The sequence below is a fragment of the Panthera leo genome, chromosome B2, assembly GCF_018350215.1.
Source record: "Panthera leo isolate Ple1 chromosome B2, P.leo_Ple1_pat1.1, whole genome shotgun sequence".
In the NCBI taxonomy this organism is placed as follows: domain Eukaryota; kingdom Metazoa; phylum Chordata; class Mammalia; order Carnivora; family Felidae; genus Panthera; species Panthera leo.
Window position 1 is genome coordinate 141,502,420 of NC_056683.1, and position 25,860 is coordinate 141,528,279.

Genomic DNA, 25,860 nt, shown 5'->3' on the forward strand with positions numbered 1-25,860 from the left:
TATAAAGAGCTCAACTTTTAAAGTATTAAAAGAACTTATAGGAGGAGCATGCACAGTTTCATAGTGTGAAAGGCTTTCTAAACAAAGCATAACACTCAGAAGTCATAAAAGAAAAAAAAACCTGACAGATTTAAGAAATATATATAAATGAGCAAGTCCTAAGTGTACAGCTCCATGAATTTTCACCAAGTGAACTCACCCATATCACCAGGGTGAGATCTAGAAACAGAGCGTTGGGGGCACCCAAGGACCCCCGCTCAGGCTTCACCCTGTGTCAGACTGATAGACTGACTACATAAATATTTAAAACTCCAGGATATAAAAAGATACCATAAAGGTAGTTTAAAAACGAGCAGCAGCCTGGAAGGAAACTGTGTATAACTATTTGCAATATATAAAAGGGTCAAAGACTGATAATCATTGGATATAAAAGAGCTCCCGTAGATCACAAAGAACAGTTTACCAGAAAAGATGGCAAAGGATATCTAAGTCCTCCTCAAAAGGAAGAAGTCAAATGGCCCAAGGCATGGAGCCAGCACTGGCCACTCCGTCTTGGGCTGTCAGCAGTGCCCGACGAGGGAGTGCTGGTTCCGTTCTCCATTCTTCCATGGAGGCTCCTGTGACAGACACTGCATTCCACCCGGTGTCACCCCTCCCTCCTGGCCCTGCAGCTGTGCCCTCACACCTGTCTCTCCCCTTAGGCCTTTACCCCTCTCCCAGGAGACATTTGTTTCTCTAATGCAGTGGCTCCCAGGTCATCCCCCACAGGCGTCTAGACAAGCCCAGATTTGACTTGTCCTCCAGGGGACACCCCTGCTCAGGTTCAGGCAAAGCTCAGCACGAGGAACATCAGGGCCGGGCTCAGGCGCTTGAGGCGCGAACAGCAGTTGTGGTATCACCGGGAGTGGCAGAAGGTAGAAAGGGGGCCACCATTGCCAGGGGTTGGGGCAGGCGGTAGGTGTGGCGTCCATTCAAAAAGGGGAGTTGAGGAGGACAAAGTAGGCCCCCAGAAAGGAGTGCGGGACAGGCAAAGTGTTCATTCTGTAAAGGCGAACTTCCCCAGAGAGAGGCTGCTGAACAGAAGGATTTCACAGGTAAATGACAGGGGGGTCCAGACATGGCTCCCACCCCCTGGAGATGTGCACTCAGGTTAGCATGGAAAAGATTGCCAGGCCGGGTGGTAAATCCAGCTGCTCAGCTAGCCCAGGGATTCCCAAGCACGTGTGACCTTCTGTTCACGGAGCACACGTAACATCTCCGGGCACGCTGGGGTCTCCTGGAGTGCCGTTGGGGAATGCTGTGCTGTGAAGTGGTTGAGATTGAAAGGTCGGGTTCTGACTCAGCCACAGACTTTTCTGTTACCAAGGCTGGGCGGAGCGAATTCCAGGTATAGAAAGCCTTTGGGGGGCGCCTGGGTGGCTCAGTTGGTTAAGCGGCCGACTTCGGCTCAGGTCACGATCTCGCGGTCCGTGAGTTCGAGCCCCGCGTCCGGCTCTGTGCTGACAGCTCAGAGACTGGAGCCTGTTTCAGATTCTGTGTCTCCCTCTCTCTGACCCTCCCCTGTTCATGCTCTGTCTCTCCCTGTCTCAAAAATAAATAAAACGTTAAAAAAAAAAATTAAAAAAAAAAAAAAAGAAAGCCTTTGGCCGGCTGGTAAATTAGAGGAGGCGGTTCCCAAATCAATGAAATGTGGACAGGAGGAAGAGAGAGGTTAAGAGGGTCATTTGAGAAGGTGTCTTCTGCCTTTTTGTAAAAATAGCGTGACCGTCTTCCCCCGATGTTGTGAGGGGCCTCTGTGAAGGAGCAGGCATGTTTAATTAACAGACGCGTATGGAAGGAGAGGCCAAAGTAGTCGCAGTAGATGCCCCCAAATACTGTGTGTGGGGATGCGGATAACACAGCACAGTTAATGCGTCTGCTCAGAGTTGAACTTGCTTCATGTTTCCTGGGTCTCTGTGCACAGTGTTTGCCCCCCGCGAGGCTGCAGCTCTGTGTCTTTGCGGTGCATCTAATCGAGGTAAGCGGACTGGTGTTCCAGTCACGTCTCTAATGCTAGTTTTCTCCTAAACAATAACAACAACAACAACAACAACAACAACAATTTTTTAAAAATCAGAGAAGCCTGAGAAATGAAATTATAGTCTGTTTTCTGGATTCTGGATTAAAACATAGAATAGGAATTGGCCTTTTGTAGACGGATGAAGCTTTCATCTTCCTGGAACTGTGACCTGTGCTCAACAGATCCTCACCCGCCAGCCTCTTGGAACACTGCCTCCACCTGCACGCACTCCCCCAGACGGAGCCTTGCTGGCGGCGGGCAGGCACCCTTGTCGCTTACTGCCACTCTCAGGCCAGGGTTCCTCCTCCTCCCCTAGAAAGACGGCTCTTGTGGACTCTTGTGGACGCACACGCCTCCTTATTGAGGTCTCCCTTCCTCCGGGCCACGCTGTCATTCACAGAGGAGCTGGGCTCCTGGCTTCCTGGGTTCTCCCACCGCAACTCCTGTCCCCATCCCCGGTGAGCTCACGCCTCTTAGCATGATGCCCCTGCTTCTGGCCTCTCTCTGGCCTCACCTCCTCACGACCGAGCCCTCCCTTCCCCTCACTTCACACCGCTAGACCTTCCCGGCACCAAGTACCATGCCACCTGCAAGTTCAGCTTCAGGCATCCTTCTCTAAGACCCGCTGTCCGCCTCGCACCCCAGACAGTTCTGCAGCCGCCAGCCCTTAGTGTCCCGGCCCCGCAACCTTCCCACCACCCTCCCCTCCCCTCCCCCGCCCTTCTCTTGCTTACGGTGCGCCTCGTGGCCGTGACCACTCCTGCACACACTCTCCGCTCTCTTGCACACACTCCTCCCTTGGGTGCGTGCGGAGCAGCCCCGCCCCGCAAGCCTGGGGTGAGGCCACGCCCCTTCCACCCCACGCATGCGCCCTTGTGGCTGAGCGTGGCTGGAGGAAACTACGACGGCGCCGGCTTGTCGCAGTTTCACATGGGGTCGTCGGCGCTGGTCAGTCATCTTACCGGATTTTCCTACCCAGGTTGCTCTTCCGTGCCGCACGATGGCTATTTCACATCTTCTCGAGCCTTCGACACCTTGGCCCTCTCAGCTAGTGTTTTGCTTCCTATATCACTGAGAAAATAAAAGGAATTAGGAGGAGAACTTTCGCAAGCCCCACCACTTAACGTGTTTGCTGGCGCCCGCCACCTTCCCTCTGTTACAGCGCTGACCCCTGCCCCTGTTCTCTATCTTTCCGCCTCGTCCCCTCCCCCCTTTAAACACTTTGTTTCCACTATTTCCCCCTTCCCTTCCTAGCCAGGTGATTTCCATCATTAAACCGACAGTCATATCCCAGGTCATATCCCAGGTTAATAAGCCTTCTCTTGGCCCCAACCCCCCACCCCCACCCCGGGTCCATTACCATTACCGCACATGAAGAGGTCGTCCTCCCTTGCTATCTCCACTCACCCCACATCCTCCTGTGACACACTTAAGCCCGGCTTTGGTACCTGCCACGCCTCTGAGCCTCCTTAAGATCCCCATGACTTCCACCTTATGGGTCTGCCCTCCAACCAGCGGCACCACCCAGGTGATCACGCCCCTTTTGTGAAGCAGTGCTCCTTCGAGTTCCTGCCTCGCTGCTGCTGCCATTCTCCCCGGTGCTCAGAGCAACATCTGGCACAGAGTGGGCATCTGGAGTCCTTGCTGAGTGACGGAAGGAAGGGGAAAGTCACACCTTTGTCCCCGCATGTCCTACAGCATAAGAAGGGGCATGCATGGAAATAGTGCTTCTCTGCAAGGGAGGAAGCTCTGAGGTGGGGTCTTAGGGCTGGGAGGGTCTTTCAGATGAAGGGATAACTGGGGAAGGAAGAAGAGAGAGAGAGATGTCCCGAGGAACTGGTTTGGCTAGTCAGAGAGGAAACTGAAAAGATAGCTGTAAATAGAACCTCCAGTGCCAGGGGGCCGGTGGACCTAATTTGTTAGTCATAGGAAGCAAAGTGAAGGCTTGTTATATGAGGGAGTGGTGACACATGAGGACTTGCTCCAGGAGGAGAGCCGGGGGCGGCGGGGCGTGGGTGGGGAATGAAGGCCCAGGAATGAGATCTGTGGTCAGGCGGTGAACACTGCCCCCAAGGATCTGGGCTACGGGATCAGCCCCTATGTACCCAGCAAACATGCACATGTTTCTAGAGAAGCAGGTATTGTTATGCTGGCCTCCTCCTCTGGCCTGGTCACAGCCACAGCTGACCTCAGTGCAGGGAGGGGAGTGTGGAGGGGCCCACCCCTGTCCCACAGATGTTTTCCCAGCTGTGGCTGCAGGCGATGATAAATTTCCCTTTTATTTTCTCTGGTTGGTTTATACAGGCGAACACAGCCTCGATGGGAGGCAGTACATTTGCTCATGTGTTTTTCAGTGCCCTCCCTCCTCCCCCTCCCCACCCTGGCTCTTTTGTGTGGCCTGGACTTTTTTGGTGAGAAAGAGAAGCAGTGGCCAGTACAGGAAAGTTTCTTATTGGGGCTGACGTGTGTCTCCCGGGTTGGCTTTCATCTTGGCTCTCAAGCTTCCAGTACAGACTGATGTTTTGATTTGCACTTTGCTTAGCAACCCTCCTGCGCCTCCATCCGCCCGCCTGAGAAAATCCATTGTCTTTCTGAAGAGCTGCTTTAGCTCTAAACTGATAACTCTGGAAGGAACAGTCACAAGCCAGTCTGAACTGAGCTCATGGAGGAGACACTGACCTTGATCTGGATGCTGCTATCCTCTTGGGACCCTGAAATACAAGAAGATGGTTTAAAATCATGCACAAGAATGCAGCCACAAATGGTACCTCGGTCTTGGGCTGTCGGCATTGTTAAATTGACCTACTTATTTTTGTGACATGTGGGCTGGGCTTCACTGGAGTTTCCTTATGGTGTGTTATCGTGGAATTTATTATGAAAGAAAGAAAACACGCGTGGCTGGTTTGATTATTGATCTGGACTGGCTATCTGCAGACCAGGAATATGGTCTGTGTGGCCCGGGTCTTAAGGAGCAGAGAACATTCTGGCTGCCTCAGTCACTCCTGCTCCTGGTGACACCAGCCCCAGCCTCGGGACATCAGGCCAAGTCTGTCTTGCTTTGGGGCAAGCCACCCCTTCCCCGGTAGGCCTAGGTGGTGGCTGTTTCTCTTCTACTCCCTTGGCCCATTGGCCCCGGGGGTGCGATGTGTGCCCCCTAGTCCCCTCCTGCCACCTCCAGACACTCTGCTTCCCTCCTCCCTAAAAGCACTTAACTTGCAATCTCAATGTACAGTGCCTACTGGAGGACTTCCAAGCCTCGTCCAAACACCAAGTCTGTCAGGACCCCGCTGGGGATTTAGGACAGGAACCACACCTTGCTGGCAGGGCAGGGGGGCACGCTCCTTCTCTGGAGTATTCCTCCTAGTGACCCTGTACGTTCACACGGCCATCCGGAGACCCTAGGCATACCTCACTCACTAGATGTGCGTGCCAGGGCTGTTTGCAGAGAAGTCTAACTCCCCACAGAGTCCAGTGTCGGGTGGCAGAGCTTCCAAGAACAGGCTCGTTCATTCCATGAGTGTCCACATGGCCCCATTACAGTTATGATGGGTCACCTGTGGTTCCTTTCAGCCCGGATGCCTTCTACCAGTCAGGACTATTTTCAGTCCTAAGCCATGCTGTCTAGTAACACAGATAACTTTTATCAGGTTACCAGGGAAACAGGACTAGAATGGTAATCTAAGGTCAGTTCTCTTGGAGGCTGTGTTAACCCTTTGCCACACACATCAAGGAACCCCATCGCCCATCGCCCTGCGTTGGAATTGCCTGCTTCCTGGGGATTTTACCCTGTTCTCTGTCGGTCTCTCTGAGGCTGAGTCTTGCCCTCATGTTTGGTACCTCTAGTCACCACGGGGATCCTTCTGAAGACCTTGGCCTTGGGCTCCCTGACCTCCCCCCACCACCAGTGTGTTCTCCACCCTGGCTCGGCCACTCTCTCCCACGGCCATGCTCTGGTGCCCCCACCATCTATGTCAGAACGTGCACTCTGCACCTACTGCCCCCATCTTTTCAACTCAGCCCTTAGTTCTCCAGCTCAGCGATTTTTGACCCTTGCTGGGATTGCGGTCCCAGACCTGCCACCCCGCCACAGTCCCGCGCCGGCCTCCTTTGGCTTCACGAGTCACAGCCGCTAGCTCTGCCTTGCACATCCCCCCACCCCCCCGCCCTGTGTGCCCTTGCCCCCCTCCCGCTTCATCCTGCTTAGTTGGTGATACCACCAGTGACATCCTCTTCCCCTCACCAGAAGCTGCCCATGTGTAGCTGCAAGTTTCTGGAGACCCACTACCCTGCAGACAGATGCCATTGCCACCTCACAGCTCCCCCTCTCCTACTACATCAGTTTTTACTGTCCCAGAGCATTTCCAGCAGTGCATGCACGCAGGCACACACATATGCTCACACATGCGTACCTACGTGCACGTAAATGCGTGTATACACACATGCACACACATGCATGCACGAGACACATATAGACACATACCCATACATGCACATACGTGCATGCACATAAACATACATACACACACAGAGACACATAGACCCATAGGCATGTGCATGCACACACACACACACACACACACACACACACACACATACACACATACACACAGTTCCTCAAAGACTTGTCTCTACACAAAACCTCCATTTCCCTCTCCCTCTCCATTTAGGTTCTTGCCCCTCAGCTCCCTGTACACTGCTATTTTCTGGCTCATCAGTGCCTAACTGGAAGGACGCTCTGTCATCATGTTGTGGGACATAGAGCAGCATCTGAACTTGCTGACCACTCCTGTGTCCTTCAAACTCTTTCTTCTCTGACCTCCAGGACACCACGCACTTCCTGTTTCCTTAACATCTTTTTGGACATTTCTCTTGATTCTACTTGACTTTTGAACACACTGTTTCAGACGCGCTCACTTCCCGGGTGATCCCCTCCAGTCTCTGGATTTTATTTATTTATTTATTTATTGTTTATTTATTTATTTATTTATTTATTTATTTTTTGCATATATGTGATTGAGTTTATTATTATAAAAAAGGGGAGAAAAAGTGAGGTTTGAGATAGGAAGGAGACAGCTGGAGAGGGATTTTCATACTGGGCCTACAATCCACAGGCCTCAGCAGCCCTGCCATGGGTCTGCCCGATTCTTTCGCATCAAGAAGTTGATCTTGCGAGCCATTTCCATGTTGTAGATCCGCCGGCAGGTTTCATAGCTTTCCCTCTGTCGTCGGCGACAAGGCTTTTCATAGTACCGCCGTCGCTTAATGTCCTCAATGAGCCCATCCATGGTGAGAATTCTGTTTAGGGTCCTGTATGCACCTTCCACATTTCCTTCCTGTACCACCACAGTCCTGGCAATGAACTTCAGACGTTTTGCCATCACCTTGGGGTTTAAATCCTCACTCTGCAGGATCCCACGCCCTCCGGAACCAGCGTCCCCAGTCTCTGGATTTTAAAGACCTTCTCTTTGCTGGGGCTCCTGTTTGTATCTTCGGCTGGATTCCAGGCCGGTGCAGCTGTGCCCTCCATGTCTGTGCTGGGGCACCTGGGGGCACAGCAGGCTGACCCATCTGACCTGAGCTCCCGATGTTCCATCCAGGCTTGTCCTGTCAGTCTCCGTCATCCCGGTGACGGCTGCTCCAGCCTTCCCGCTGTCCAGGAGAAAACTTTGGCATCATCGTTGGACCCTCTCTTTCTCTCATAGCCCACGTCCAGTCTGTCCACAAATCCTTTTGGTTCAACCTTCAAAATATATGCAGATATCTGATGATGTTAAGGAATTATGGGTAAAGTTTTTAGATGTGAGGATGGTATTGTGATTGTGTTTTTAAAAGGAACCCTTATCTTTCAGAGATTCTTACTGAGGTATTTATAGCTGAAGTGACAGGAAGTTTGGGATTTGCTCAGAATAATCTAGGGCAATGATTTTTACCTGAAGGACTCATTAAAACAGATTACTGAGTGTCGAGGCCAGAGTTTCTGACTCTTTGGGGCTGCAGTGGGCCCAATAATTTGTATTTCTAATGCTGATTGATGCCTACTGTCTCAGGTCCACATTATAGGACCCACTGATCTAAGGTACAGGAGAGTGGGGGGGGGGGGGGTGGGTAGGAGTGAAACACGGTTGGCCAAGAGCTGATGGCAGGGGAGGTGGTAGGATCATGGTAGTGTGGGTACATAGGGTTGTTACAGTGCTCTGTTTTCTTTGGAAGTGTCCATAGTGAAAAAGCACATGTTTACGTATAGATGTGTGTGTGTGTATGTGTGTGTGTGTGTGTGCGTGCATGTATACGTGCGTGTGTGTCCAGAATTGGGCTGTTTCTCAACACCTCCACTGCTACCACCCTGGTCCAAGCTAGCATCATCTCTTATCTGGATCATTGTAATGCTTCCTAAGGGGTCTCCTTGCTTTTCCCCTTGCCCCTCTAGGATCTGTTCTCAGCAGAGCAGCCAGAGCAATCCTTCACCCTACAGTGAAACCCCAAGTCTTTTTTTGACCTACAGAGCTCTTTTACAATGGATCCCCAACTCCATTTCCTCTGTCAGACACTGAGCCCCTCGCTGGTCCTCGGATATGTCAGGAATTTGCTTCTGCCCCGGGACCTTTACACACCATCTCCTGGGCCTACACCATATGAAATCATGCGCGCACACACGTTTTATGCCCTCTTCCCTGCTCACTTTTTCTCCTTAGCCCACGTCACTGTCTGTGTTGTGCTTACTGAGCCGGCCTGTTCTCCTTGGCAGGAAGCTTGCGCGGTAGCTGGTGCCGAGGTGGCCTCGCCCGCCCCGCCTTTGCGGACGTGTGCCGTGGCAACCTGGCTCCCACCCCCTCCCGGGTTGGCCTCCATTGTCATCTCACACCCATTCATGACACACGTTCCTTCTCTGCAACACCGCCAGATGCCTGCCTTGGCCAGCCCTGCTGTAGATGGATTTTGCCCGTTTGGTTCGCTGCTGGATGTATGTCTCAGCCAGTGCCAGCTGTGGCAGGCTCTCGGTACGCTGGGTGCACGGCTGAGGCCCAGGGGCAAGGGGTGGATGAGGAAGAGGGTGGGAGAGCCAATGAGAGGACTTTCTTTAAGGCCTGGAAATCCGTGGCCAGTGGGAGGGGAAGCAAATTGCATTCTAACGTGGAAAAACCTACGGGAAGTGCAACCAAAGTGTGAAAGACAGGAATAGACTATTTTCGAGACATTAAGAAAGGGAGAACAGGAGTTGCAAATGGGCAGGCCAAATACAGTCTGCAGAGGTGTGTGCGGCCCACACGATGCCTAAAATAAATGTGGATTGGTTGCCAGCATTGAAAAATCAGGAGTGTCCTATTTCTCTCAAAAAACTGGAAGCTCGCCGGCACAGGGCTGGCCTGGAACTGACCATCTGCCCCCTGTTACAGGGGCCGCGTGTCCCCTGGTCACCTGTGGTCCCTCCCACAGCTTCATTCACTCACTACCTGCCTCGTGCTTATAGACATTGGAGCTGTGAGCTCCCTTTTGAAGAGCAAAATGGATAACGGAGTTCTTCTTCCTTCTAACCTGAGGAAGTATAGTTGTTTGGGACAAGGAGGGGTGTCGGGTGATTTGGGAACAGGCTGCCTGAGAGGCCAGGCCTCTAGGAGTGCTGGCGGGGGGGCATTGAAGGCAGGGCAGGGGTCTGCACTGTGGGAGCAGAACATATCCCCTCATACACGGTGAGGGTCAGAAGGAGCGTTGGAGAAGAAGAAATGAGAAAATACGCTTCCAGGAGAGACAGCCTGCAGGGGGTCTGGACTTTAAAAGGACTGGCTCAGGGGCGCCTGGGTGGCTCAGTCTGTTAAGCGTCTGACCTCAGCTCAGGTCATGATCTCGTAGTTTGTAGGTTTGAGCCCCATGTTGGGTTCTGTGCTGACAGCTTGGAGCCTGGAGCCTGCTTCGGATTCTGTGTCTCCCTCTCTCTCTCTCTCTCTCTGCCTCTCCCCTGCTTGGGCTCTGTCTCTTTCTCTCTCTCAAAAATAAATAAAACATTAAAAAATAAGTAATAAGTAAATATGAGGATGAAGAGTCTTTTTTAATTTGGATTAGTTTACTTTTCCTGGTGACGGGGGCTGTGACACACGTGCTTGTCACCTGTGGTCCAGCAGGGCAAGCGGTCAGTTTTATTCCCTCAGCCTGGCCTTGTGGGCGCGTCCCCACCTCCAAAGTGTGAATTCGACCACCTCGCTTCGGGGAGCAGATCCCTGATGTTTTGTTTTCTTTGGTCAGGATTGTTTGCAGAGGTAATGCCCGCCATGCACAAAGTCCTCCTCGTTGCTGGTCAGCAAAATGAGAACGCGATGATAGTCAGGCTTAAGGATTCTGTTCGAAGGCTTTGTAAAGCTCTGAGGGTTGAAATGTATATATTTGTGTCCGAATTACTCTCCTGCTTTACCAGCGTGTGTACTGAGATGAGAGCCACGAGCTGCCTGGTTTACCTCTCCTGATTCTGCCCGCAGCACCCGTATGCGGAGTTTGGCCATGCCTGTGGCCCGCAGGAGGGACATTCGTGTCTTCCTGTGAGCCTGGGTTTTCACGGGGTTTACTTGTCCCAGAGCAGGGAGCAGGCCCATTTCAAGGAGGCCTCTGTAGGCACATGACACAGTACTTGGCCCTTAACAGTGGGCTTGTTGGGCGCCTGGGTGGCTCAGTCTGTTAAGCGTCTGACTTTGGCTCAGGTCATGATCTCATGGTCCATGAGTTCGAACCCCATGTCAGGCTCTGTGCTGACAACTCAGAGCCTGGAGCCTGCTTCAGATTCTGTGTCTCCCTCTCTCTCTGCCCCTCCCCTGCTCGTGTTCTGTCTCTCTCCCCCTTAAAAATAAATAAACATTAAAAAAATTTTTTAATAAATAAATAAACTAACTTAAAAAAAAAAATCCAGTGGGCTTGTTGTCACCTCTGGGCAGAGGATGTTGTTCACGTCAGCCAGGAACAGATGCAGGGAGTGGAGAGAACACCTTGTCCCTCTCACCCATCATCCGTGTGGGAGCAGGAGGCCTGTGGCCTCCAGGAAATGGGCTGTGGCCATCTGTGGGCCCCTAAGATGTCAGCATCCTAGTCCTTAGTTCCTGTGCCTGTTACCTTGCATGGCAAAAGGGACTTTGCCGACTTGAGTAAGTTAAGGAACTTGTCCTGGGTTACCTGGGTAACTCACAAGGGCCCTTAAAAGAAGGAGGGGGTAGCAGGAGAGGGAGAGAGAACAAGAAGTAACAGTGGGAGCAGAGCCCCGAGCGATGTAGTCACTGGCTTTGAAGAAGGTGGGCAGGAGCCCAGGAAGGCACACGGCCTCTAGATGCTGGAAAATGCCAGGAAACAGGTTTTCCCCAGAGCTTCTAGGGGAATGCAGTCCTGCCGACACTGATTTTAACCCAGTAAAACCCATTTCAGAGACTTCTGACCTGCACAGGTGTCAACTCATGAATGTGTGTTATTTTGAGCCACTGGGTCTGGTCATTTGTCACCACAGCAGCAGCAGGAGAGTAGTGAATCACCTGCCTCCCGGCCGCCCCTTCTCTGAACCCAGCGGATGGAGGAGGTGGGACCGTGGCCCCCAGTCCTTCTCATAATTAGCTTTAGGTTACTCTCCCCTCCCCCCACCAAAAGCCTAACCAATCAGAAAAGTCCATGTGAATGTTGGGGGGAAATGTAATTGATTACACTGGTTCTTAACCTTTTCAGAGTCACTAAGTCCTTTGAGATTCTGACAAAAACTGTGCCTCCAGCCCCATAAAAATATATACCCAGGGAGCACCTGGGTGGCTCAGTTGGTTGAGTGTCTAACTCTTGATTTCTGCTCAGGTCGTGATCTCACAGTTCGTGAGTTTGAGCCCTGCCTTGGGCTCCTCACTGACAGTGTGGAGCCTGCTTGGGATTCTCTCTCTCTCCCTCTCTCTCTGCCCCTGCCCCATGCTTGCTTGCTTGCTCTCTCTCAAAATAAATAAATAAACTTTAAAGAATATATATATGTATGTATGTGTGTGTGTGTATATATATACATATATATATATGTATATATATATACATATATATACATATATATATATGCATCCAAATATTTTGCACTCAATTGTAGAGGTTACACAGATCCCCCCAGCGCTATCCTGCAAAGCTGCAGCATCTGCTGGGTTTTCCTCCGTCACCCCAGATTAAGAGTCTGTCTATCACAGTAATTCAGAGGCTGAGTGACTGCTCTCCTAGTAAATCTCCCTAATGGTGTTTGCCAGGCCCTTATTTGAGGATTCATCGAGGTTTTTTTCCCCATTCTTTGCATGTGGAAACATTTTTCAGAGAAGGGGTCCAAGGGTCTGCCACTGTAAATGCCAGTGGGTCTGTGGGGCCCTTGTAGGTCATGGGCTCCCTGCTCCCAATGGTCCTTCTGTCTGTCAGTCTGCTGTCTTGTCTTGCTTTCACCCTGGGCCGTGTCTTGTCCTGAGCACCGGTGGCCACTGCTGAAGACCGGGGGCTCTGCTCATGCGGCTCTCCTTGGGATCCCCTGGGCCCAGGCCTGGGGTGCCTGGGGGCACGTGGGTTTTCTGCTCAGCCTCCCCTGTGTTAGCAGGTCCCTGCAAGGAGGAGGGCGCTCACAGGACGAGCCTCCAGTGGCCAATATTTAGGAAGGAAGGTCCCCCTCATCAGGTAACAATGACTCATTCCTGTTTCAGAGCCTGTGGGCAGGGCTGGGCCTGAGGCACCTGCTCCTGGCTTGCACCCCAGCACCTCTGGCCAGCCGGGGACTCTCCTCACCCTCCCCAGGCCCCAGGGAGCTGTGGGCGCTTCCAGAGACCAAGCTTTTTGTGGGAAGGTCTAAATCTCTGCAGCTTGGTGATTCGCTGATCATAAAACCTCCACACACGTTACTTGAGGCCGAGCTATTGTCTCTGCGTTTTCTTTTTCGAGTGGGTGGGGAGCCAGATTGGAGAAGGCTGCAGTGAAGGAACTTCAACAGGAGACCCAGGCTGATGCTGTCTGTGATGTGTTTCTCCCCTAGCTCCGGAAGAGAAGGAGGTCATTAAAGGCCAGTATGGAAAGATCACCGACGCTTACGGCTGCCTGGGGGAGCTCAGGTTAAAATCTGGTAAGTCCCCGATCAGACAGAACAGCAGCTGTCAGAACGTCTGATGCTACACTTCTAGGGAGCCGGGCAGAGCTTCTCTCGTGCTCGTTTGGAAAGACTGCCGGGTTTAGGCATTTCATTTTAGCTGTTAGGATCTTTTAAAACGTTTCTTTATTTCGCTGCGCCTGTTCCTCCACGCTGGGGAGGAGGTCAAGGTGGATGCAGCCTGGCGCTCACCTGTCTGTGCCGCTGGAGGAGAAGAATTGTGTGCAAAGGAAGCTCACCTTCATTGTTTGCCCTCCAGGACCCGAGTTTTTCCAAAGTCAGGTCTGTGGGGTCTGCCCAGGGGACTGTTTGTCATTTACAAGGGATCTGTACTCGGGAAGGGGTGGATGCGGGACGTCAGAAGCCCCCTGGACTCACGGGGTATCTTGAAGAAGAGCCAGGACTGGGCGTGTTGACCAGGCAGAGGAGCCCAGAGCACCTGCCATGGGACGCCGAGGGTGGGGCGTGAGGGAGAGGAAAGGAAAGTACATGTGAAAAATGGGCCATGTCGTCTGATTTGGAAAAGGCAGAGAACTCACAGGGACAAGTGGGCATCTCAGCGTGAGACCCTTGGGGCTGAGCTGTCAGCTGGACAGCCTTTCCGTGGGGCCCCTGCATTGTCACCTCTGTGCTCCTGGACCTCATGGGAGCCCTGGTGCTCTTCTGGGTCTGCGGCCACCATTTCCTTTCTCCTCTCTCGGCCCCCTGACTTATGTTGGTCCCACCCAGCGTCTCCAGGGACATGTGGGGCCAAGACGAGAGCACAGGTGACATCCCCGATTCTCAGCGCTGCTTCTCAAAATGAGAATTGGCTGTGAGATGACCACATTCGGGCACATGGCTCTCCCTGAGCCGAGCATGTCACGGCTCCATGCCTCCCCCAGCAGCTGTGCTCAGAGGCTGAGGAGTTTCTAAGCCGTTACTTTTCTGGGTCTTTCTTTCATGGGATGGTTTCTCCCGAACTATGATGATTGCACTGATCATTTTTCAAATAGTGTGTAGGAAAAGCATTCAGCACGTCCACGACAAATGCGTTTATTAAATGTGTGTTTTGTGCCAAGGGCTAGAGATACATGAACTTATTTAATCCTAAAAGTAAGCCAATTTGATGTTGCATCTTTTCTGCTGTTTATAGTAACGGAAGCAGGCTCAGAGGGTTAACGTAATTGCTTAAGGTAAGGAGTGTAGTTAGGGTTCAAACGCAGATCTAACTGCCTCCAGACACTTGCTTTTTCCATGAAATGGGGCTGCCTGCCAGGATTTGTCCCCGCAGTGATTTTTCCAAGGTTACAAAAAATGCCTGTGGTCCTAGCCTCGGTGATGATGATGATGTGGGAATGATGGCTAACCTTCCCTTCTTACCCTGTGGTAGACACCGTTTTAAGTGTTTTCATGTATTAACCTGGTTCTCCCAACACCCTGTGAGGCAGGTGCCATTAATGTCCTGCTTTACAGACAGAGAAAGAGAAGCCGAGAAAACTTAAGTGCTTTATTTTGTCTGTTCTGTGACAGATTTTTTTTTTTTTTACATTGTAGCGTCTTGGCTCTTAGGATGTGTTACAGTTGTTGGCATCTTGCAGTTATAATTGGCAGTGTTTTTCTCCTAAATAAATTAATGATCCACTTTGCACCTGACCGAGCCCCGGATTTAGCACAGTGCTGTCGCTCGCCTAAGGTTGGGCAGTCCTCAGGTGGTGACCTGGGTTTTAAGCTTGTGCCTTCTGGTACCTGGGGCTGTTTTCAGCCGCTGGGCTGTTCTGTCTTGAAGCTGGGCAGAAACTGGTCAGCTCCCAGAGAAGTATTTGTCAGAGGGGCCAGGGTGTCTGCAGGGTATCCAGCCCAAGGGTCACAGCAGGATGTCGTGGAACCATCCCAGGGCAGGACTCGGAGAGAGGTGACCAGCTCCAAGAGCTGCAAGACCCTCCTCCCTTCTCACAGCCACCCCCTGCCCTTCCCCTGAGGGGTGAGTGTGCACAGCCCCTGGGGGCCGGGCGAGAGCAGGGCCAAGCCCCTGGCACGGACACCTGTCAAGTCCCCAGCGCCCATTTCTTCTGTCCTCTGAATACTCCCAGCCCCACCTGCCAGAGTCACCCTCCGGGGGGGTGGGGGGTTGGTGGTCGTGCTGCTAAAGCTGTCTGAGGTGGTGAGGATGCCAGAATTATTTGGCCTGTTTTCGACACGTTCCTGAAAGGGCCCTAGGATATCTGAAGGATGGAAGGATGGGGCCTTATAATCGAGTTTTTCAAATCTCCTTCAGTTCCATGAAGGAGTGCTTGGCTTTAACTTGGTTTTCTTTTCCTGCTGGAAGGCCCCAGCCCAGAACTATAATGTCTTCCTCTCACCTCTTGAGGGTGTTGGGCAGTGCAGAGAGAAATCCCAATTTTTGGTTGCCACAAAGGCAGCCAGCCCCAGTTGGGGACGGGCCTCCCTTTTGACTGTTTTAGGCTGAGGGTCTCTAGACAAAGAAAGACACTTCCCCTCAGGCTTGTGACTTGGGGCAAGTTGTTCAATTTCAGTCTGCCTAAGTGAAAATAGCTTTTTTATGTTAGAAATGAAGAAACATGCACAAAAATTACATAAAAGCTTTATCCCAGGTTCCTAGGTTTTCATGGAGAGCTTAAGTCTCTCCTTCCCTGAAATGCCAGCAGGAAGGGGGTGGAGCCTCCACAGTCAGCCAGAGAGTTGGCTTTCCTGATGCATCTGTAATACAAAGCATAGAAAGTGAGGGTATAGCAGTCAGAAGAATTTATCCCAATGATTACAGGGATTTAACTCCCTTTTAACCTCAGCCTCCCTGGCTCATAGCCTCAAGGGTTGAGTACGTTGAGGTCTGTAATGAATTGTGTCCTCTGGAGTCATGTAGTACCCAGCCTACAAGCCAGCCCTTCTCGACTCTCTTTCCAGCTTCACAACAGACTCACCTTCTGGATTTATTAATCTCCCTAGGGCTGTTTTCCCACCTGCAAAATCAGGAAAACTGCCTCATCTCTATATTACGTAATTCAAAAGAGATTTATAGGGGAGAATGAACATAGTCTGTACTGAGTGGGAGGCCTGGCCTACAGAGGGGTCTCTCTGGGAGAACTAGGTGTGGGGTAAAGGTCAGGTCACTGACTCCCAGTGGGTGGTTAGTCTGCACACAGGCCAGTGTAGGGCTGATTTCTATGGGCAGTCAATGCAACCTGAAAAGTTGCAGGAACAGGAGATTTAAAAGTGTTTAGGTTGTTTTTTTTTTAAATTTTTTTAATGTTTATTTATTTTCAAGAGAAAGCGCAAGCAGAGGAGGGGCAAGAGAGAGGGAGACACAGAATCCAAAGCAGGCTCCAGGTTCTGTGCTGTCAGCTCAGAGCCCGGTGCTGGGCTTGAACCCACAGACTATGAGATCATGACCTGAGCCGAAGCTGGAGGCTTAACGGACTGAGCCACCCAGGGACCCCTGGTAGTCTTTAGTCTTGACATTCAGGGCCTGCAGTATTCTCCAGAAAGTCTTGCAATGGTCTGATGGCCTTCATCAGAGTTAGAATGACTTATTACCTATCTGCAGTGGGGTGCTGGTAAATATTTGACATCCAGCTCTCTGGGGGGAAAGCCCCGATGTGTAGTGTTTGCCAATCTCCACGGTGTAGATAACCCACCCCTGGCTGATTTCAGGCTGCAGTGCAGAGCTGGGGAAAGATGTGCATGGCTGGCTCCCGTGAGCTGGTGGAAGCTGCCAGCACACCGACATCTGCACCACTTTCATGTTCTAGAAAGGGAAGGTGAAAGAGATCCTTGAAACTGTGCCATGTGGATACAGGGTATTTAGAATTCTGAGCTTGTCGGCATGGGGGGGAGACATTGGGGACCCTTTGGCCAAAGCGCCCCACTCCACGGGTGGGAAAGCCCAGAGCTCCTACTTTGCAGCTTTAAGTGGGAGAGTGTCCTGCCCGAGCAGGATAGGTAAGGTGGTCTGTGGGAACCCCGGGCTTGAGACTGGCACGAACCTGGCTAGGGAGTGAGCTCCGAGGCTGAGCAAACAGAGAAATGCCAGCGCAGGGGAAGCCAGAGGCCCAGTGGCAAGAACACACCCAGCATTGTCCCTGCACAAACGGCATTGTGTCTGCGCGTGACTCATGGTGACTCCAGCGCCAGCCCTGCCCAGCCAGATGACAATGGCCACAGCTCGATAAGACACGGGCCCCGTTACTTCAGGGGCCAGGGGGTTTGGGGCAGCGGTGCCTTGGCATTGGGTCTTGAAGGCAGCCCTCTCGAGGGAAAGAATTTCTAAAATCAACACTGAGGTCTCCATGGTTTTTTGTGTGTGTGGTAAAATATACAGAAGATGAAATTTCCCATTTGGACTAATCTCAAATGTACAGTCCAGTGGCATGAAGGACGCTCACAATGTTGTGCAGCCGTCACCACCATTTGTCTCTAGAACTTTCTTCGTCTTCCCACACGGAAACCCTGCCTCCCCTTAAACAATATATATTGGGGTCATTGCCTTCCATTTCTCCAGCCTGTTTGCTCAGGCTGTAGGAGTTGTCTGGACTGTGAGCCTGCTGCCCTCTGGAGGGGTGTGTGTGTCCTTGTGTGATCCTTTCTGCCTCGTGTGTCTGTTGGCCTGTGACCTCCCCTGACTGTGGCCAGCAACCCCTGACCCAGGTGTGCTCTCCCTTTGGCCAGAGCCCTGGAACCAGAGTTCCTTGAGCTGGAAGGGACATAGAGGCCACCTGGTGCATCTGAGGGCCAGAGAGGGTAGGAGACCGGCCAGAGGCCCCACAGGCCAGTGGAGGCTTGCAGACTCGAGAGCCTCATCTTCTGACGCCAAAACAAGCTTGAGTTTTGTCTTTCCCCTGCTGTAAGATTCTTACTGGTTTCAAGCCCCTGAACTCAGCCTCCACTAAGGACTTTTGAGACCCTCCCCCACTCAGGCCTGCCCTGCTTCCTCCCTGGGAGAACACCGATCCTGCCTTACTAAAACAAAGCCTAGATCTTGTGCTCAAAGTGAGCACCCACGGGGACATCTCACACCTGGGGCAGGTGAGCGCCCTCCCCCCCCCCCCGCCCCGCCAGCCCCCCTTTTATCCCCTAGAGACAATACCACACTGACAGGCCGGGGGATAGTGACCCCCGGTAGTCCAGCGCTAGGCTCGAACCAGGACCGTTTCCTTGAAACCTATCATGTGTGGCACACACCCAAGGGTGCCAGACAAGATGGGGCCACCACTGAAGAAACAGGAAGCCACGTGCCAGGCTGAGTAGGGCCAGGTGCCCCTCCTGGAGAGGCTGTGGTCTAGTGTGGCTCCTCTGGGGTCACAGAGACTGTCCGACGGGCTTGGTCAGTGCTGAGGAAAACGGTTTCTAGGTCCTCACCTCCTTGGTTTGCCTAAGAACGTCCCTGCGATGAGGGACTGGTTTCTCAGTCTCTCTGCCCCACCCACAGCCACCCTTCTTCTATCTTACCTTCTTCTCCCTCTAGAATCTCACACAGTGTGTTGCTCTGGGAAGTAAATACCTGTGGATGGCTAACAAAGGGAGGGGTCACAATATTGTCAGCACTGTGGAGGAAGTAAGTCACCTCCGTGACTGGGGAACAGTTTGTTTACAAGTCCGGTGACAGCCAGTTGTTTGTTTTCTACAAAACTGAAGGAGAACCTAATTGGGGTATCGGCTGACAGCGTTAATAGTAATTTTCTAGATAGATTTTGCGATTTTTTTTTTTTTGGCAGATGACTCAGAAGGACTTTGAAGAATAATTGGGCAACATTTCATCGATCTATCAATGTGAACAAGGTTTCTTAGTGTTCACATATAAAAATGAAAAACAGAACTAGCATTGGTAGAGAATCTAGTTTCATTCCGTTAATAAATAATATTTACCCATGGGTGTATGGACCAGAGGTCCCATCCACCTTCCCAACAAATCTTTATTTTTTATGTTAAATCAGTATTCAGCAGAGCGTTTTGTTTACATTGTTTGACTGATTTTGTACTAAAACATCATTGTAATGATAACTCAGGCCAAAGTGTTTTAAACACTTTCAGCATTAGGATCAAATTACTGCACAGTATGATCAATATGAGACACAGAAGCACAAAACATGTGATATTAGGATGAAATTCTGAGGGGGGTGGGAGTGGAATGGGAATTCAGAGGAAAATCCCATCTGTTGAAGAAGAACTTGTTCATGCATTGCTTTAAATAATATATAAGGATGACTGTCAAACCAGAGTCTAGGTCCCACTTGATAATGGTAAAGAGGCCTACAGAAGGTTTATTCTTACATGTCAATATTTAGCACGTGCCCGAAAAATACATTATTCACAATCATTTAAACTACTGATGAACACTTTCAGTGTCAATTTGGAAATGAGAAAGGGTACCTTAGCGACGCTTAGTGAGACAGTAAGCCATCGTGATCGGAAGCTGCCAGACCTTTGGGCTGGATGAACCCATGTTGGACCCATCTTGGGTCCAACACAGACTAGCCGTGCACTTGGGCAGATGGATGATTCAGCTCCCTCTGGGGGGATAGTCCCTCATGTGTGAAATGGCGGCATTGTTGGGCACGTTGGCGATCCTTCTGCAAGGATATAGGTAAGAGCAGTGTCTCTGGAACCAGACTTGACCTGAGTAACTTGCCCAGGTGGTATAGCCCGAAAGTGGATTCAAATCCCAGCTCCCCCACTGTGTGACCTTGGGCAGGCTTCTTAACCTCTTTGTGTCTCCATCTCCGTCCCTGTACAACGGGACTAAAAATGGTACCTCCCCCAGGGGGCTGTTGAGAGGGAGCTCATAGAACAGAGTTCATAAGCAGCCACCCTGAGAATCAGCTGTCATTAAAGTGCTTGGTTCCAATCCGCTCCCGCTCCTGGGGTGGTGTCTTTATTCACCTGTGCCTTCTCCCAAGCCCCTCAATCCCAGGACTCAGGAGCTCAGAGTCTCATTTATTTTAAGAGCCTTTTCATGCCTGCTGCAGCCGCCCATCCCAAGCCTCCTCCGGGCCACTGCCCTGCGCAGGAAATGCCTACTGTCTTCAAAGCAACCTGGGACTCTTGCCAGGGACTTGGTCCGCCCACGCAGAGGCTGTTGAGGAAGTAGTGCTAGAAATCCACTCCACAATTTGGGTGGAAGGACGTAAAGTTTTCCATGCCTCTCCTTGAACCCACTCCCTACAGAGTCCAGTCTCGGGCTCATCGCCTAGACCGCAGGGGCTGCCCTCCGGCCACTCCTCTGACTGTCCTTGAATCCTGCTTTCTCTACACTGAGCACATCGGAAGATGCAGATGGGATGCCTGGGCCTGGTTGTAGCACAGGCTGCGGGAATATTTGGCATTTGTGAGTCTATACTTTGAGGACATCGACCCCACATAAACCTTACCTGTCTTCCAGAAATGACACTTGTCCTGCTTAAGAAACTCAGCCTCCTGATGCCTGTCACTGTCCGTAGCATAACTGCCTAATTCTTAAGTTGCTTTAAAGGAGTTTCCTGATAATCTGCCTGGGAAGGTGGGATATGAGCCAATAGCATCTCCCTGTTGGTCCTCCCTCCCAGTAGGCGTGGTGACCTAGTTACTGAACGAAGACGTCTTTTATTTTATTTAAATTTTTTTTAACGTTTATTTATTTTTGAGAGAAAGAGAGACAGAGCATGAGTGGGTGAGGGGTAGAGAGGTTGGGAGACACAGAATCCAAAGCAGGCTCCAGACTCTGAGCTGTCGGCACAGAGCCGGACAAGGGGCTCAAACTCGTGAACTGCAAAATTGTGACCTGAGCCGAAGTTGGACGCTTAACTGGCTGAGCCACCCTGGTGCCCCTATTTTATTTTATTTTTTGATGTTTGTTTATTTTTGAGAGAGAGAGTGCTAGGAGGGTGAGGCGGAGAGAGAGGGAGGTGGAGGGTCCAAAGCAGGCTCTGTGCTGAGAGCAGAGCCCGGTGTGGGGCTCAAACTCAGGAGCCATGAGATCACAACCTGAGCTGATGTCGGATGCCCAACGGACTGTGACACCCAGGTGCCCTGAATGAAGACATTTAAAAACAACAACAACAACAACAACCCAGGGGTGCCTGGGTGGCTCAGTCCATTAAGCATCTGACTTTAGTTCAGGTCATGATCTCACAGTTCATGAGTTCGAGCCCCGCGTCGGGCTCTGTGCTGACAGCTCGGAGCCTGGAGCCTGCTTCGGATTCTGTGTCTTCCCCTCTCTCTACCTCTCCCCCACTTGTGCTCTATCTCTCTCTTAAAAATAAATACACATTAAACAAAAATATAAAAATAAAAAAACACCCAGATGTGTCCTGGCCCCAAGTAGCTCCCTTCTTCCTATCAAGTGTGAGGAGGGGGTGGGGGGAAATAGATGGTGAGCAGTGGGTCCTAAGGGGCTTTTATCAGAGTGTCCAGAGATCTAAACCGCTGGCCACCATGGCTGCAGATAATGACCACTGACCATGTGGAGGAGATCTTACTGGAAACAGGTCCTTTAAGCATCAGTGGGGTTGGGAAGAATATCTTTTGGACCAGAACCACGCCAGCCCCTGAAGGCCAGTTGGTCACCTGAGTTATCTCTGGGGCCCTCTCCTGAAATAAAGCAGGGGCGCCCTCCCTGATGTCCCCAGAGTAGAGCATTGCCACGCACCCCTGACCCACACAGCAGGTATCTGTCGGAACCTTTGTGTGCCCGCTATGCACTGGGGGGTACAGAACAGAAAGCAGCCGCAGATGGTTTGGTGGGGTCCCCGGAGGAGGGTGTCTCATTCTCCTGGCAGCTAGGTTGGCAGTGGCCTGGGTAATACTTCACGGGGATTGGGAAAGGCTTGAGCTGCTCTCGGCTTATTTAGGAAGTATTCATCAAAGACTTACCATGTGCAGTGCCCAGATATCATAATGAAACAGAGTCCTGTCCCTAAGAAACCCCCAATCTCCTGGGGACACAGATGGGATGGAGGTTGTTAGTTTTGCATACATGAGGGCTAACAGGGATGCTGTTGGCATGTAGAAGGGGCATGTAACAATGTCTCTGGGGAGCAGGGAAGGCTCCAGAAGGGTGGAGAGGAATTCTAGGAAAGAGGGGCTGAGCTAGGGTGGTCCTGGTGAACACTGGGAAGGCTCATGGCTGTTCTGGAGGGCGGAGGCGGGCAAGGTGGGTGGGGAAGGCCGTGATGGGCAGGCGGTGGTGGGGTATCCCAGGCAGAGGCAGCGGCCTGAGCAAAGGCCCGTGTGTATGAGGGCATATGGTGCATTTGAGGAACCACAGAGGACAGCCCCAGGGAGCTGCTGGACCCTAGGTGTCCGTATGTGGGGAGGGATGGGGGTGGTCGGCCTGCGAGGAGCTCCCATTTCAGTCCTGGGGGAGGTGGGGGCGGTGGGGGGGTTGAAGCAGAGAGGTAGGTCCTCCATCAGGCAGCTTTGAGAGGCGACTCTAGTGACTGAGCTTGCAGGACTGACCACACCTGGAGACCCTGAGCCAGGTGGCGCCTGAGGATTTGGGGAGGGGGCAGAATTGGGGAGAGACTGTGGGGCTGGGAAGGCCCCTGGCTAGTAACCCTCAGGCTGGCGGGCATCAGAATGGCCTGGGCGCTTGTTAAAGCTCAGGTGGCTGTCCCCTCGCCTGGCTGTCTGGAGGGCCTGAGAATTCACATTTCCAGCAGGCTTCCAGGTGGTGGTGCTGCTGCTGGTCGGGGGCCAGCCTCCGAGCATCAGGCACCGGGCTTCAGGCTCAGGTGATGGAGATTCCTGATGCGGTCATGTGGTTCCAGCGGAAACGTGGGCCGTGAGCTGCTTCTCCGCCTGCTGACTGTGGTCCTGAGCCTTCTTGTCTGTTTCCCTTCCAGGTGGTGCTTCCCTGAGCTTCCTGGTTTTGGTGACAGGCTGCACGTCCGTGGGCAGAATTCCAGAGGCTGAAATCTATAAAATCACTGCCACCGACTTTTACCCTCTCCAGGAGGAGGCCAAGGAGGAGGACCGCCTCACAGCCTTGAGGAAAATCCTCAACTCAGGGTTCTTCTACTTCTCCTGGCCCAATGATGGGTCTAGCTTTGACCTCACCGTCCGGGCACAGAAGCAGGACCATGACAGCTACGAGTGGGGGAGCTCCTTCTTTTGGTGAGGGCCCTGGGTCGTCTTCTGCCCCCCTTTCCCCCCCGGGTCACATGGATGGTGGGCTCTGATTGAAACCTGTGTCCTTGTTCTCTGCTTTACATCGTCCCCAAGATCCTGGGGTACCTCTGCGAGCCCAGTCTCAGCGCAGTGAGAAGAACGCTAACACCCTCATCCCTCCCCCCTCCCCGCCCGGGGTCAGGGAAGGTGTTCAAAGTGGTCTAATGTAGATTTAGGAAAGAAACTCTCTGTAAGTCAAGACCATAAGAGCCCACATCCATCCTGTGCTTCCTAAGTGCCAGGCTGTGGTCAGTGCTCCTGCGGTCCTCTCAGTGATCCTGGTTACCCTCTGGCACACACACATTTACCACCGATGCTTATAAGGTGCTCACATTCCAGGCTGTTTAAGTTCTCTGCTGGTGGGCAGTAACTCAGAATCCTCATAGTAACTTATGAGGTGTGGGGGGGGTGGGTCTGTCTGTTATTCCCATTTTATAGATAAGGAGACTGAGGCTTGAACAAGCCAGGCATTCTGGCTCCAGATCCCATACTGTTAATCACCAAGCCAGACCAGTTCCAACAATGGGGAAACTGAGTCCGCCTGCCAAGGTGATGTGCATTCATGTGATAAGACATGTCCTGAAGCCCAGACAAAGGTGCCTGGATTTCTGTATGTTTAGGGTCATCTGGGTGCTCTTTCACGGACCTAGCTAGGTGTGGATGACTGTATAAGTATGTAAATTATCTATGGCCCTTTCTGGGCCTTGGGGATCCTGACCTTGGCAGGTCTGGGGGAGGGGGGCACAGTGATTTACATAGACTGGTGCCAGGCCTAGGTTGTCAATGATGCCGTACCTCTCAGATGGACCAGGAGACGTGTGGGAAGTGAGTCAGAAGCCAACGTGATGAAAATCCTGCTGTAGAAATTGCTCCAATGTACTTTATACACTGGGCTGTTCTTAGAATCCCAGTCCTGGCCTTTTGGAGCTCGGCCCGTTTTCCAGCCCTAAGACAGGGTCGGTGAGGCTTATTCACATCCTTTTTTTTTGTATCTGCCTCTCTCCCTTTGCCCGAACACAGAAAGTCGTAAGGATCACTGGATAAACATTTTCCCTTGGTGCTTCAGACCCTCACCCAGGCCCGACTTGTCTCTGGAGGAGGGGGCTTCACCATCTCCTTCCGTGGGCCCCAGCATTCTCTACCCTCAGATCCTCTTGGGCCTTCTGGTTTTGTTGAGTTTGCGGGGGCAGTAAGGTGCTCAAACGCTAAAACATCTGTGAATCTCCTGCTCTTCTTGTTAAAAGGCAGATTCTGATTCAGCGGGTCTGAGCTGGGGCCCAAGGCTCAGCGTCTCTAGCAAGATGATGATGTGGCTCCTGCGCTGCGGTTCGAGGACCAGTCTCTGAGTGACAGGTCCAGGAGACGGTGTTTCTGTGAATCACTAATTCCATTTTGCAGGCACCAGCTGGTGCACGTGCCCCTGAGGTCAGCTGAGCTCAGGGATACAAGGGCTGTGGATTACGAGAAGTATTTGTACTAAGGCCTCGGAGCCACTCTCAACGAAGACTTCCAGGCAAGGAGCGGAGCGAGGTGTCACAGGCTGTAACGTGCTTGGCAACATCGAAGGACCATAGGGGATGCCGGGGAAACGGGGTGGCCCCGGCACCTTTGTGACTGCCCCCGTCAGGCCTCCTTCCGCCAGCTCTGTGGCTGGAGACTTGAGGCCCACAGAAAGCAGTGAGAGTGGAGATCCACGAAGCGGAGGCCGAGAGGGACTTGGGAAGGGAGGACGCCCCACGTGGACGCCAGACTCCATCTTGAGTTGAGAGGGGGCGGCGGCTGTGGAGGGCGCCGGGCTGCTGGGCCGCGCCACCCTCCAGGGCGTGGTGTTTGGGCGGCGCCCACGGAACTGACCACAACTGAGTCAGCCTTGACTGAGTGGTCACGGGCTTGACTGCCTAAACCCACCATTTGGGGTGCTGTGTTCCAGGTCTGGACCCACATCTAGAGTCAGATGGGGTCAACGCTGAACGTGGCTGGTGAACGAGGGAACGCGTTGGGCAGCGTGAAGTGGTTTTTCCTGGCTGGTAATTGACCCCACTGATAACTGCCTCCCAGAACGATGGAAGCCTGGGAGGAAACTCAAAGCACTTTTCCTTCACAGATCTGGGTCTCTCCCTCCGAGGAAAGGAGCCGTCCTCCTACAGAGCGCCAGGCCAGTGTGACTACAAACAGGGATTCAGAGTTGACTATTTGGCAAAAGCCTCCTTTGCCTGACCTCTGGTGACTGACGGCTGCCATAGCTGTGGGGCCGGAAGACTGGAATGTTCTGGAGGCTTTGCCTTGATACCATATGCAGATTTAATTTGCTACTAAAGCGGGTTCATCGTCTGAATTTTAGAGAGTGATTCAGAGGAAAACGTATTTTGTAAAGGAGGTCTCGGTGATCGTCATCTTTCAGGCAGACCAGCACTGTGGCAGCGAGAGCTCAGAAGGGGACCCATGTGGCCACTCCCTGAGGGGGGTCGTGTCTCAGCGCCCAGGTGCAAGTGTGTGCTCACAGTGGGGGAGCCTGGCCTGAGACCTGGGGAGTCCCTGCTGCTGGGAGGAG

At 52.2% G+C, this 25,860-nt stretch overlaps 2 protein-coding genes across 3 annotated transcripts in view; one reads left to right on the forward strand and one right to left on the reverse strand.

Moving 5' to 3' along the window:
* SYNJ2 (synaptojanin 2) overlaps positions 1-25,860 on the forward strand; it is a 103,778-nt gene that overhangs the window by 13,405 nt on the left and 64,513 nt on the right. For both annotated transcript variants that reach the window (XM_042940163.1, XM_042940164.1), the window contains exons 2-3: positions 13,059-13,145; positions 22,985-23,255. In XM_042940163.1, coding sequence (XP_042796097.1) covers positions 13,059-13,145; positions 22,985-23,255 — 358 coding nt within the window. The remainder of the gene's footprint in view (positions 1-13,058; positions 13,146-22,984; positions 23,256-25,860) is intronic.
* On the reverse strand, positions 7,122-7,449 carry LOC122220534 (28S ribosomal protein S21, mitochondrial-like). Its single transcript, XM_042940166.1, has one exon. It carries the CDS (start codon positions 7,435-7,437, stop codon positions 7,174-7,176), a length of 264 nt encoding a protein of 87 aa, XP_042796100.1. The 5' UTR covers positions 7,438-7,449; the 3' UTR covers positions 7,122-7,173.